Genomic DNA, 14261 nt, shown 5'->3' with positions numbered 1-14261 from the left:
TTTGTTTAGGCACCAGCAGGAGTCGAGGGCGCCTGGAAAAGACACGTTTTGCGGTACGGAGCTCACCTGGTGAGAGAAAATGCAGAATGCTGTTTTCCAAAAGGACGTGTTTCTCCTCTTCTCCTGTGATTCTGTGAATATTTGTCCAACCAGCATGCATCCCGCCCGCCCCTTATACTTTGTTTGGCCCCATTGTTTGAATTCCGTAACTGTTCAAGCACAGATCGGAATGAAATAGCTCCGAAGAACTCTCCCTTTGTTCCCCACATCCTGTGTTTGACCCCTAGGTATAATCACAGCCCCCACCCGCCTCCCTGCCATACCTGTGGTGGGAACGGACAGGGGGAAAGATGCTGGGGGTCACCGAGCGGGGCGTAGAGGGGGTGGGGGTCGGTAAATGACAGCCTCTATCGGTGGAGCGTCAGCATTGAAGGGCTGCGAACCATGGATGAGGCTTTTTCACATGGCATTAGGAATCCCGTGATGACGGCTGCGTTATCGCACACCCGACCGATCGAACGGGGACAAAGGCTAGACATGAATTTATTAGGAAATAACGACAGGAAACGGGACAAATAGGCTCAGTGTTTTGTTGACACGCATTGGTGATTAACCTTCGCTTTGTTCTCGGCGCTCCTGCAGTCCCCGCTCGGAGCTCTCTCTACAGGAAGACTCGGGCCGTCATCACTTGATTGCTCGATGACAGATGCCAGGGGAACAAAGAAGGCTCTGATCGCTTCCTCCCTGCTGAAAAGTTTTGAGCAGACGAGTGGAAAGACAGAGGTTGACTGATTCATTCGCAGGCATCCTGCCGTCAATGATTAGTGCTTTTTCCTCGTTCCTTTGCGTTGTTGCACAAAGAACCTCGCAGAAAGTAGTCAAGTCGTAGCCGAGTACAGTAGGAACATCTGGTATACGTTAATGGTGATTGTAGGATTTAGAGAATCCTTGGTGAAAAGCGGCCGGGCGGGTGCGGGGCTTCATGGATGGAAAAGAGATGTTCAAAAGGCTCTGAGAAAGTCCGCCATTGTTGAGGCTACTTATGTGCTACGTTTATTGGCATCCAGGGAGGCATTACCTCCTTCAGAGTCCACCCGACATTTCACCGAGGCTATCAGTCAGTAAAATTCCCAGCATACGACTGTACTTAACTGGCCTGAACCTGCAAGCACAACATCCATGCCTGGCTGTGTGGTGTTTACGAGGCCTTCAGAAGTGGCTCCTAATGAGTATGCGTAAGATGTTACTGTACGACATTACTCACGACCACCTCCTGCATTTGCTTCCTCCCAGGGAGCCGGTGCAGAGGTTCATGCTCGGCCCAGCAGGGAAGTGTAACAGTGGGCATGAAGCATGATCCTAAGTCAGCCAATCAACGTAGGAATCATTCCTCACTCCAAACTGAGAATCATCCCCGACCAGATAAGTGGTCTTGTGATTGGGCCTGCTTCATTAGTAGCTAATTACTGGCTAATTGTGACATTCCGGTTGTCCGAGAAGGAGCGGGAGGTCTCTCAATGGAGGCTTTATGAGGTGCTGAACCTGAGGAGCTGTTGTTGTTTTTTTTTCTTAAACGTGCATCTGCTGCTAAAACCATTAACTAGTATGCTGGGATTCTTTGTGAAAGCTAACTCTTGGATGTACCCCTACTGTGGTGCCTGTGCTATTATTTTCCGACGCTTAAAACCCCCGAAGTTTGACCCCGTGAGATGGATTGAGTTGGAGTTTCTCACACGGAATAATGCGCTTGTAACTTCGGGTTGTTTGGTTGAATCACCACAAAATTTGGTACACCTCTTCCGGGGAACAACAAGCACGCGGATGTAAAATCTGAGCAAGATTGGTCGAAAAACATGGTCGCCATCAAGCAAAACGTCTTTGCAGAGGCACCTAATTAATTGCCCGTAAAATGACTATTTATTTATCTAATGATTATAAAACTTTGAGGATATCTGCAATGTACTTTATGCCAGCAATTACTCCAACAACAAAAATTGCCTAGTTTAAGGAAAGCATCAATCGATCAACCCTCACATTTTCACCAGAAAACTACTCGAATTTTGCCTCGGCGTCCTTCCGCTTTAACAGGTTCCCGTAGTTTAACTTTAATCCTCTCAACCAGTAAAATAACACAGTTGCACCACAGTACGAGCACCAAAAAAAAAAAATCGCCTAATTTTCCCTTATTTTTCCGGAACATTTCCCTTCATTTCTAATGCAAATGTTGCCAGGTAGAAGGAAACAGGTCCGCCCCATGTACGTATCTCTATCGGTAGTCCTTCTTGTGGACCGCAAGGCTCCATGTGAGGTCACTTTGGCTTTCCTCTCCTCCATTTCCACCCCTTTACCTTATCGGGGTGCGGGGAGCCCCAGAGAGGAGGGGGGGGGGAAGGGGTCACAGGGTCAAAGTCTTTTCCTCTTTGGATCTTGCCGGGGAGAGGCTTGGCGAGAGAACTGCTGCATTAGAGCAGGGGTTGGTGGGGGTCAAGATTTTAATTCTGTTAAAAGAACAGCTGGTTTGAGTTTCTCCTCACCTCGCTACCCCCTCCCTCCCCTCCTCCCCGCAAATCCAGGGAGATGAAAAATTTGTTCGGAGGGGAACCAGTAAAATAAAAAAGGTTTACGGTCGAAAGCCTTTACCCTTACCCTGCTCTAGCACTAGCGAGGAATGCAGTAACGTCAGCGTAGGGGCGCACATAGATTGACTGAAAACAAGGAAGTGTTTGGGTGTCCTAACAGCCGGGTGAAACTTCTTTTTTTTTTCTTTTTTTTAAAGCGTAAAAAATCAGGAGGAAATGATTTGCCTTCCTTTCTGGATTACATGCAAAATTAATACTTTGCACATAACTTTAAACAGGTGGACCAAGGAAGCATTAAATATTTGGTTTTTAGTTTATTTGGAACAAGGAAGCACATCGCATGTCCGAAAAGGAGCAGGAAGAAGCATCGCTTATTTGCAGTAAATTCACGGCTATGCTAATGCTTTTGTTTATTTTTGAACGTGCTTCACAAAGTTACATCACGTTTACACTTGCACAATCTAACATGTCCGAAAAGGCGTAGGAAGAAGCCGAGCTTGTTCACGGTAATTATGGTTGACTTTATTTTTGAACATGCTTAACATTACAGGTTTACACTTGCACGATTCACCCTTTCCAAAAAGGAGTAGGAAGAAGCTGAGCTGATTTACTGTGAGTATAGTTTATTTTGGAACATGCTTAACCAAGTTATCGTGCGGAACATCACATGTTGCACAATTCAACATGTCTGAATAGGAGTAGGAAGAAGCTGAGCTTATTTACAGCAGTTAATGGTAATGGATCAGTTTATTTTTGAGCATGAGTAACAAAATTATATTTTTAAACATGACATCTTTACACTTGCATAATTCAATATGTCCGAAAAGGAGTAGGAAGAAGCAGAGCTTATTTAATCCCCCCCTTACTCCACGTCACTTACTGATCACTTCCTGTGTCACTTCTAGATGGTAGACAACAACTTATATGAAGATGATGGGGGGGCCAGTTGAGGCCCTAGCACACCACTCTCCTATAAATGGAAAACTAATAGCAGATTTTTTAGCCTGCACTCCTTTGCCGGCTGGCTGGCCGGCTGGCTGGCCGGCTGGCCCTGGGGGCTGTGATGGTGTGTGGTGCGGCAGCAATCAGGGGTCATAATTTCATTGGCGGTTAGCATCAGGTTCAATTTTTCTACTAGGTTACATTTACCAGAAAGTCTGGATTGTGTTACGGCGTGCCGGCGGAATCAGCGAGGAGCTGAAGAATCCGTGGAGCTTTCCAAGAAGAGCCAAAGGGAAGACTAGAGTGCACACATGTTGGACTATTACAGCCAAGGCCCTTTATACGTACAGTCTGCTTTATTTATATACATCAGTGCGCTTAAATGCTCTTAAGAGTTGCGGTCGACTCCAGACCGCCCCCTAGTGACAGCTGCATTTCAGCCCGTCCTGACTGATGATGAGGTTAGTTTTTGTTTAGACGGCGCTGGTGAGGAGGGCACATGGGAAGAATTACGGCATGTGCTGATTCAGAACGTTGCTGGATGAGGCCTTTCAACATGAAGGCGTCCAAGCGATGCCAGGCTGTGTTTTCTCTGCTGAAAAATGACTTATGTGTCCTCGGGAGTGCCAATTTTCTTCCACGCAAAAATGAAGCCTGTGCAAATTTTAAAATAGAACGCTGCTTCGGTCGGGTGTGGTTGTAGGGGGAGTCCCACTAAACATGGTATGTTTTTTTTTTGTTGTTTTATGTAACCAGGAATGTGACCAGGTACATATCGACGACGTCTCCTCTGATGACAACGGCCAGGATCTCAGGTAAACCACTGCTTTAGTTTACTTTCAACAGAAAATACATCACATTTACACTTACACAATTCAACATGTCCGAAAAGGACATGGTTTTTTTTGCAATAGAAGAAAAGTGTGGTGATAACCATAGAACCACAAATGGAACGTCATAGGACTTCATAGGTCAGCGTCTGGCTGTGTTTACACCACATAACACACATAAACTCATTTTACTTTCCTGTACTGCAAACACTGAAATCCGAGCCAGATTTAATACCAAAAATCCTCAAAATGCATATTTAATAAGGTAAAACATGTGTATTAAGTCATATGCTAAAATCTGCGATTTTAAGAAAAAAGGAGAAATGAAACACTGCATTGTACAATAAAAGTAAAATAAAGTAAAACTACTCACCCTTCAATGACAACTTACACAACATTAAAGTCAAAAATACGTATGTTCAACAATGTATAGACTCAAATCTGAAATTATACCCCTTAAAGTAACGGAAGAAGAAAAGAGAAATCAAATACTGTAAAATAAAACTACAGTAAAATAAAGTAAAACTACTCACCCTTTAATAACACCTCACACAAAATTAAGGTCAAAAATGCGTATTTTCAACAATGTATACACTAAAATCTGATATTATACTTCTTAAAGTAACGGAAGAAGACTAGAGAAATGAAATACTCTAAAATAAAACTTTAAAAAGTAAAACTACTCATCCTTTAATGATAGCTGACACAAAATTAAGGTCAAAAATACGTATTTTCAACAATGTATGACCAAAATCTGAAAATATACTTTTTTAAATAATGGAAGAAGAAAGTTAAACATCGTAAAATAAAAGTAAAATAAAGTAAAACTGCTAATATGGGCTTTTTTGCTCACAATGTATTTTTTTCAGACTACGTGAGACCAATTTGCTCATCTTAAGTAATATGTTACATAAAATAAGCAAAGTAATTACACTGAAAACAAACTAAATGGTGTCACTTGTTTGTTCTATTTTTTCTTCTCCTATTTTAAGACGTACGATCTCAGATTTTAGACTATACATTGTTAGTTTAAAATGCATAGTTGATTCAGGTGTCATCAAGGGGTGTGCAGTTTTACTTTTATTGTACAGTATTTAACTTCTATTTTATTTCTCTTATGTTAAGAAGCATAATGTCAGATTTTAGAATATACATTTGTTAGTTGAGAACATTTTTTTACGTTAATTTTGTATCATGTGTCACCAAACGGTGAGCAGTTTTACTGTATTTTAGTTATGTAACTGCTCTTTTCACTTATATGACAGTTAGCAATGTTAAAATGTTACTCAAAAATTGTTTTTGACGGTACACTTAATTCACGTGACATTATTTCGTGTCTAAAATGTATTTTAGAACAACGTAGAAGTCAACCAGCTTCACAGAACGGACGGTGTTTATCGCTCCGCTATAAGCCAGATGGCGCTGACAGACCCTGTCTCTAATTTTCCCCTCAGTACGTACAACTTCGGCGCAGACGGCTTCCACGCAGCGGCGACCAGCGCCAACCTATGCCTGGCCACAGGTGTGAGGGGCGGAGTGGACTGGATGAGAAAGCTGGCGTTCCGCTACAGACGGGTGAAAGAAATCTACACCACCTACAAAAATAACGTCGGAGGTAAATCCCCCCAATAAGTCGAAAAAGAGCCGTCCTTCAGTGTATTTGTGGACACTTTGAACATTTTGGGGGTATTTGAAGGGCCGGTCCAAGCTAAACAATGTTCCTATACGTTTCAGGTCTCCTGGGCCCGGCCAAGAGGGAAGCCTGGTTGCAATTGCGAGCAGAAATTGAAGCCTTGACGGACTCCTGGTTAACACTGGCACTGAAAGCACTAACATTAATCCACTCAAGGTAAAAGTCCACTGAGGGAAATTGTAGCCATACCACGCATACATGTGGCAGAAATCAGGGGTGTCCAAACTTTTTCCACCGTGAAAAAAATGAAAGGATGCAAGGGCCACTTTGATATTTTTTAAAGCAGCACATGCAGATTTGCTAAGCACTTATACGGTATGTATTTTATATCTCAGCTTCGTGATACACTGTACGTAAAAAAGCTTATTATTACTATCAACACCCGCCTTTGCCCCTTTATTCCCATTTTTGCGGGGTTTTTTTCCAAATATTTCAACTTTTTTTCTCAATAATATTTGCAGTTTTTTTGTAACTTTATTCCCGTAATATTTTGACTTTATTCCTCATAATATTATAACTTTTTCCCCAACCTAATTTTCCAAAAATTTAAATTTTATTTAGTTTTGTGTGTTTGTCATAATATTAGGACTTTGAAAACATATTTTTTCTTTAATATTTCAAGTGTACACTACTAAAATGACATTATTGTTCCTCGTAATATTACGAGTTTGTTCTCGTAAAACTAACCTTTTTTCTCTTAATATTTTAACTTTATTCTCATAAAATTACAAAATTTCTGCTGTTGTTGTTTTTTTTAAATTTTCCAACCATTTCAACTTTCTGCTTGAAAATTCTCTTCTTGGAATATTATGACTTTATTCCCATAATATTTTGACTGTTAGTTAACTTTTTCCCTAAGCTAATTTTCCAAAAATGACAACTTTATTTTGTTTTGTTTCTCGGAATATTCCAACTTAAAAAAAAATTAAAAATCTCTTTCTTTAATGTTTCAACTTTATGCTACTAAAATGACATTATTTTTCTTCATAATATTCCGAGTGTGTTCTCGGAAAATTGCGACTTTTTTTCTCGTTACTATTTGACATTTTTGTCTTCATATTTTAACTTTATTCCCATAAAATTACAGCTGTTTTTTCCATTTATGCTGTTGTTTTTTTAAAATTTATTTTCCAACTATTTCAACTTTCTTTTTGTACATTTTTTTCTTGTAATATTAAACTTCATTGTGAGAATATTTTTGACCTTATTCCCGTAATATTATAACTTTCCCCCCAATGTAATTTTCCAAAAATGGCAACTTGGTTTGGTTTTGTTTGGTTCTCATAACATTACGACTTAAAAAAAACATATTTTTTCTTTAAAATTTCAAAGTTGTGCTTCAACTTTTTTTCTGTTAACATTTTGACTCGTAAAATTACAGCTTTTTTTTTTCCATTTCTGCTGTTTTTTTTTTTATTTTTCAACTATGTCAACTTTCTTTTGGTAAATTTTCATCTCCTAATATTATGACTTTATTCCCATAACATTTTGAACTTTAGAACTTTTTTCCCAACCTAATTGTCCAAAAATGACCACTGTATTTTGTTTTGTCTAAAATGATGTTATTGTTGTATTGTTTTTCCATTTTTACTATTTTACTATTGTTGTTGTATTTCTTGTGAAATTAAATTCTTAGAATGTGCTGCGGGCTGCAAATGGCCCCCAGGCCCCAATTTGGACACCCCTGTCATAAATCAATCCATACTCACCAGCATTCTTCAAACAAACCGTAGCGCTGACATCTGCGCTCTTCTCTTGCAGGTCGAATTGCGTGAATATCCTGGTGACCACCACGCAGCTCATCCCCGCCCTGGCCAAGGTCCTGCTCTACGGCCTGGGCATCGTCTTTCCTATCGAAAATATTTATAGCGCAACCAAAATAGGTACGTTTGTTTCTCTGATGGTGTGTTGTGCAGTTTATGGATGGGATGATGCTCGTCTGGGAAGAAGTCGTCCTCATCAGTCTGGGATTATTTTCTTGGAGCCGGGCCTCCTCAGGCCTCTGCATATGAAACCACTTGGAGACATTTATGTCATTCCGCAGCAAGAAAGCCCTCGCAACCCCGACAATCCTCCACCCCCCCCCACGCCTCCGCTATCCTCCCTGCTTCGCTGTTTCAAATGCAAAATAAACAGCACCCCTTGCCCTCCATTTGCGTTGCTTTTGCAACGTCGCGCTCATCCGCCGCTTTGCCCTTGCAGGTAAAGAGAGCTGCTTCGAGAGAGTCGTTCAACGATTCGGGAGGAAAGTTGTTTACATCGTGGTCGGAGACGGCGTGGAGGAGGAGCAAGGCTCAAAAAAGGTGAGAAACTTTCAGATGGAAGCATCTTTTCCCCTGCATGGTACCAATACCGTATAAGGTCGCTTGAGACCACTGCTCGTCACTCATTGGTCGAGCAGATTGTCACATTTGAGGATAATCAAAATAATCCAAAATAAACTGGAAGCTGCAGTGCTTGATGCCACAGTATCCTTTGCTGCATTTTCAAGCTGCCCTCAGTCTCCTTTTGGATAGAATGTATCCTTGCCATAACATTTGAGGATAACCAAAATAAACATGTTAGCTTACACTGTGGGATGCTGCAGGATTAGACTTCGCAGTCTCCACTTTGCTGTGTTTTCCAGCTGCCCTCAGTCTCCTCTTGAATAAAATGTATTTCCTTGCCATAACATTTGAAGATAGCCAAAATAAACATGTTAGTTTACTATGTGGATGTGGCAGTTTTACACTCCACAGTCTCCACTTTGCTGCATTTTCTAGCTGCCCTCAGTCTCCTCTTTAATAAAATGTACTTCCTTGCTATAACATTTGAAGATAGCCAAAATAAACATGTTAGTTTATGATGTGGATGTGGCAGTTTTACACTCCACAGTCTCTACTTTGCTGCATTTTCTAGCTGCCCTCAGTCTCCTCTTGAATAAAATGTACTTCCTTGCCATAACATTTGAAGATAGCCAAAATAAACATGTTAGTTCATGATGTGGATGTGGCAGTTTTATACTCCACAGTCTCCACTTTGCTGCGTTTTCTAGCTGCCCTCAGTCTCCTCTTGAATAAAATGTACTTCCTTGCCATAACATTTGAAGATAGCCAAAATAAACATGTTAGTTTACAATGTGGATGTGGCAGTTTTATACTCCACAGTCTCCGCTTTGCTGCGTTTTCTAGCTGCCCTCATTTTCCTCTTGAATAGAATGTACCTCCTTGTTGTAACATTTGAAGATAGCCAAAATAACCCAAAATAAACACGTTAACTTACTATGTGGATGTTGCAGTTTTATACTCCACAGTCTCCACCATGCTGCGGTTTCTAGCTGCCCTCGGTCTCTTCTTGGATAAAATCTCTCATTGCCAAAACATTTGAGGATAGCCAAAATAACCCAAAATAAATATGTTATCTTTCACTGTAGATGCTGCAAATTTCTACTCCACAGTCTCCCCTTTGCTGCCTTTTCTAGCTGCCCTCAGTGTCCTTTTGAATAAAATGTATCACCTTGCTGTAACATTTGAGGATAACCAAAGCAACCCAAAATAAATATGTTAGCTTACACTGTGGATGCTGGTGTACTAGACTCCACAATCTCCCCTTTGCTGCGTTTTCAAGCTGCCCTCAATCTCCCCTTGGATAAAATGTATGCGCTTGCCGAGAAGTAAATATAGGAGATCCTCGTTCTCCTCATTTGTTGTTTTAAAGTGGAGGACCAACCTAAAACAAGGCGAGTAAACCTCAGCCCATAACGTAGGAATTTTTCATGAAGGATTAGACGGCAGCCATAGCTGTCAGATGTCGCCAACACTCCTCCTCCACCATTACTTCCCTTCATGTATCCTCCTACAGGGCATCCGAGTACAAGAGGGAAAGTCTGTAGTGTGTAATCAGCGCTCTTCCTCCGCCATCTCAGGTTTACAGAGTAGTGGAGGGAGGAGTGGGGGGCGGGGGGGTGACATAATTATATATTCCTGCTCCGTACCCTCAGCTGTGTGAAAGCTGCACATGTAACGCTAGACCGGCCCCTTTGAGTCATGTTGAAGGCCTCCACATAAAGGAGACTTCAATCACTGGAAGGAAAAACATGCATGAAGACAGACATGTCTTACTCAACCTGTTTCATGTTGGGGGGGTTTATTTTATTATTATTCAGCTGCACTATTGTTATGATTATTCATAGTGATAGAAGCAAATACTGTTCTTTTGAATAAAAACTGAAAATGACAAGAATGATTCATATTTGTCTGCAAAATGTATTTACATAGACAAATTTTGCATTTTTATTACGATTATTAAGATATTGTTTTTATTTATATCATTATATTATTATTATATACTTGAAAATATTATATTATTTATAAATTTGTAGTAATAGTAGTAGTCATAGTAGTGGTAGTACATGTTTGTATAAAAATAGAACATTATAAGATTATTAAAATTGATATAAAATAGATATCAAATTGGTATAGTGACATAAAAAATAATATATATTAATAATAATAACGTATGTGCTATTTGATAATGTTTTATCTATTTCTTAAATTATTTTTATTATTATATTATTATTTATTATTATTATTTTAAGTAGTAGTTGTTCTAAATACTTTGTTTGCATAAAAAAATAGTAATTTATCAAATCATTATTAACATTTGTATGAAAATTCAACAAATGTAAATAATAATAATAATAATAACAAAAAAAATGTTGAAAAAAGTGCACACCTTTCATTAAATCGTGGTATTTTTTGCCGTCATTTAACACGATTGGCGCAGGAGAAGGCGGCCCAGATAAAATCTCCTGCCTTTTCAACTTTTAAAAGCAAAGACAATTTACAAAACAAGAAAAAAAGCCAAGGAGCTTTTAAGGGTCAATGCAGGCTCTCTTAAGCGGAACATGTGCCTGAGAGGGGGCCTTACCTCTGATAAAGCTTAGGGGGCTTAATGGTCTCCACGGAGGGGAGAGAGGAGATCACCAATCCACCTGTGACGAGCACCTTTCATTCTGGGGCGACTCAGGTTTCCCTATTGTGGATGCACAGGTAACTGCAGGCCAGCAGAGAGGAAGCTGAGGCTCAGAGCTAAAGTCCAATGTGACATCGTAAACAAGCGACAGCTGCTATAAAATATCATCTCTCAAGGTGCCAAAGTGGAGAGGAGGCAGATGTATTGATGCGCTAACTTTTCATGCATGGGGAACCTCACTCCATCCACCAGGCTTTGGTGTACAAGCTGGACGCTCAACTCGCAACAGGAGTTTACATTGTGAATAGGATGTTTGAGATCCCTGGAAGTGACATTATTTCCTGTGTGATTTCAGCACAACATGCCCTTTTGGAGGATCTCCAGCCATTCGGACCTCATGGCCCTCCACCACGCTCTGGACCTGGAGTACTTGTAGCCAACATCGTATTGAAAAAAAAAAACGAAAAACCTGCTCCAGTTTATTTCCAGAATCCGTCCCACCACGCTTGCTCGCAAACCTCCACCCCCTGATGGTTCCGAAAAAAAAGGCCCACTGGCGTCTTGTCTTCCCAGGAAGAGGAACAACCAACGTGCTGACACCCGGTCACACTTTGTCTTAACGCTTTTTTTGTTGTTGTCGACGACGAGAGGTGAATTTTCCAGCCATGCTACCTGTGAATGGACACCTGTGAGGAGAGCTGGACTACTGACGGCAACTACTGGTGATTCCTCCATGGCTTCTTATTTATGGACTTTGTGAGAAGGAGCCTCCACGGCGGCAAGACATTTCCAGCTGGAGGAATAATGGGGGGCTTTTTTTTTTAATAATTTAAGACTTTATTTACAAAGCTGAGACAATCGTGTACAGAGGATTTTTTTTTGTGCGTGTGTAAAAGTTTGTAATCACTGGACTATTCCTTCCTTCCTTATATCCATGTGCTCTTCTTCAAAGGTGGCTTTTTTAATGGAACAAAAAAAAAAAGCTTGCAAAGTGTTGATGTGTTCCAGGATTGTTCAGTGAAAAAAAAAAATGTAGATAATGAGACTTTTTCGTGTTTTGTCAAGACCAAAATTGGTGTGCTTGCTCACGCATAAGCACAAGCACGGACGCTCCTCCCACCTCATAGCTCATAGTACGATCAGCTAAGAGTGATGTCAAAGTCATGGTTCGTGGTATGCTTGCTCGAGCACGAGCACATGCCGTCAACCCCGGTACGATAGGACTGGACTGGACTGGTGCAAAGACTACAATTCGAGCGCTGAACTTGAAGAAGTGGTCTTTGTACGCTTGCTCCAGCACATGCTCGAGCACGGCACCATAAAACAGGCCCAGGCTGCGCTCAGGTGCGATTTCTCCGCTAGTGCGGTTATCGCTGGAGCACTGGTGCAGCACCGATCAAGCAGTGCTCATGTGCGAGCGCATGCAGGGGCCGTGTTGAAGCACGGTATGGTAGAACTGGCCCTTAAACTGTCTTCACACGTGAACGGTTTGGTTAAAACTGGTGCAATTTCTGTGCTAGTGCTGTTCGTTTGGTCAAGTGTGCTCGAATACACCCTGATAGAGCCAGTCCCAGCACACTTGCTCAAGGACAAGCACGTGCAAGGGCTGTGCTGAAGTACGGTATGACCTCGTGTGCCCCTAAGGTTCGGCTAAAACCGGTGCGATTTTTCTGCTAGTGCCGTTTATTTGGTCCAGTGTCATTCAAGCACTTGAAGGCTTGCTGAAGCAGGAGCACAGCACATGCAGGCCCTTAAACTGTGTCCACGCTTCGTTTAAAAACTGGTGCAATGTCCCTGCTAGTGTAAAGTCTATTGAATAAGTGGTCTCAGTACGCTTGCTCAAGCATGGTGCGATAAAACTGGCCTGGTGTGCTCTTGAACTGCATCCTCGCAGGGATTTGACGGGAAAAACCAGCACATAAAAAGTGAAAGAAACGAACATTTAACACGGTAATCTGGTTCGGATGAGACAAGCGTAACAACACCTTAAATTGTCAAATTGGACGAAAATATTTTTTTTTTATACAAGCACTCTTTTTTTGTATGATGTAGCGTAATAATAAATACATTCTGCCCCCCCCCACCTTCCTCCTCTGTGGCCAGCGAAGGACCGCAGGGAGAAAAGCCGCTACGGTGAACATACATGTGCTACCCACTGTGAATTTCTTAAAACAGTTTTTTCTCTTCTTTTTGCACATGTTTACGTGTTACCCTCCCTCCATCTGTGCGATCTGAAACAACCACATGTTGCTGCTAGATCAAAATAATAGGGTATCAGAGCGACGTTTTATAGCGAAACACCACTTTCTTTTCTTTTTTTTTGTTTGAAATGTTGCAAACTGGAAAAGCGTCACGCGACACGGGCCTCATTGTGAAACGGATTGTTGTGTCTGCAATATATGTGTACAGATGTTTTGGTTTTTTTTGTTGTTTTTTTTTTTTTGGACATTATTATTTGTGTTTAAATTAATAAAAACAGATTTGTGAAGTAGTACACAATGTTTGTTTCTGCCAGTGCACATATTTTGGATGCTAAACATTCTTTTGTTATATTTAATATGGCCATTAAGTGGCCCGCCGTGTCACAAGTCAACTAATCCCTCCAGGAAGCACATCGAAACTGGAGCTGGTTTGCGTCTAGACCAAACAGCAAGGGCCACATGCATGCTGATCCCATCTTTTAAAATCCACACCGAAATGTGGCTTTAAATTGGAATTACAGGCACCCTTTGAATGCATTTTGTCACTATTACATATATATATATATATATATATATATGCATTAGGGCTGTCAAAGTTAATGCCTTAACGGAAATTTTAATCGTTTCGTTTGGACACTGTATCGAATTGTTCTGTTTTTTCAATAGACCCTTTTTTAATCGTGTTTTATTGTATCAAATCGTGTACCACAAAAAGATTTACATCCCTACTTCTTATAGATTAAAAAACAAAAGACTTTCTAGCTGAGATTAATTGAGTTAACTATGGACAAAAATGTGATTAATCGCAATGAAATGTGTTAGTCGATTGACAATATGCATTCAATCCAATTCATATTAGTAGCACAGGAAGGTGGGAGAAAACCGTTGTTTTGCAAGTCTCAAGTAAGTCAAGTCTTTTCGAGTCAGATCTCAAGTAAAGACATGCAAGTCCAAGTCAAGAAGTCAAGTGTCAAGACAAGAGAGGTGGAGTCAGGTCCAAAGTCATAGGTTAGACGTTTTCGAGTCCTTACAAGTCATAAGCAGTGTTAATGACTTGTAAATA

General features: G+C 40.9%; 1 protein-coding gene across 10 annotated transcripts in view; it reads left to right on the top strand.

Moving 5' to 3' along the window:
• Positions 1 to 13482, top strand: part of eya1 (EYA transcriptional coactivator and phosphatase 1) — a 48137-nt gene extending 34655 nt beyond the window's left edge. For all 10 annotated transcript variants that reach the window (XM_054766032.1, XM_054766031.1, XM_054766029.1 and 7 more), the window contains 6 exons: positions 4278 to 4336; positions 5806 to 5966; positions 6086 to 6200; positions 7806 to 7927; positions 8247 to 8347; positions 11353 to 13482. In XM_054766032.1, coding sequence (XP_054622007.1) covers positions 4278 to 4336; positions 5806 to 5966; positions 6086 to 6200; positions 7806 to 7927; positions 8247 to 8347; positions 11353 to 11433 — 639 coding nt within the window. In that variant the 3' untranslated portion in view covers positions 11434 to 13482. The remainder of the gene's footprint in view (positions 1 to 4277; positions 4337 to 5805; positions 5967 to 6085; positions 6201 to 7805; positions 7928 to 8246; positions 8348 to 11352) is intronic.
• Positions 13483 to 14261: the final 779 nt, after the last annotated feature.

This window comes from Dunckerocampus dactyliophorus, chromosome 21 (assembly GCF_027744805.1).
Source record: "Dunckerocampus dactyliophorus isolate RoL2022-P2 chromosome 21, RoL_Ddac_1.1, whole genome shotgun sequence".
In the NCBI taxonomy this organism is placed as follows: domain Eukaryota; kingdom Metazoa; phylum Chordata; class Actinopteri; order Syngnathiformes; family Syngnathidae; genus Dunckerocampus; species Dunckerocampus dactyliophorus.
This window is presented reverse-complemented; position numbering and strand designations above follow the sequence as displayed.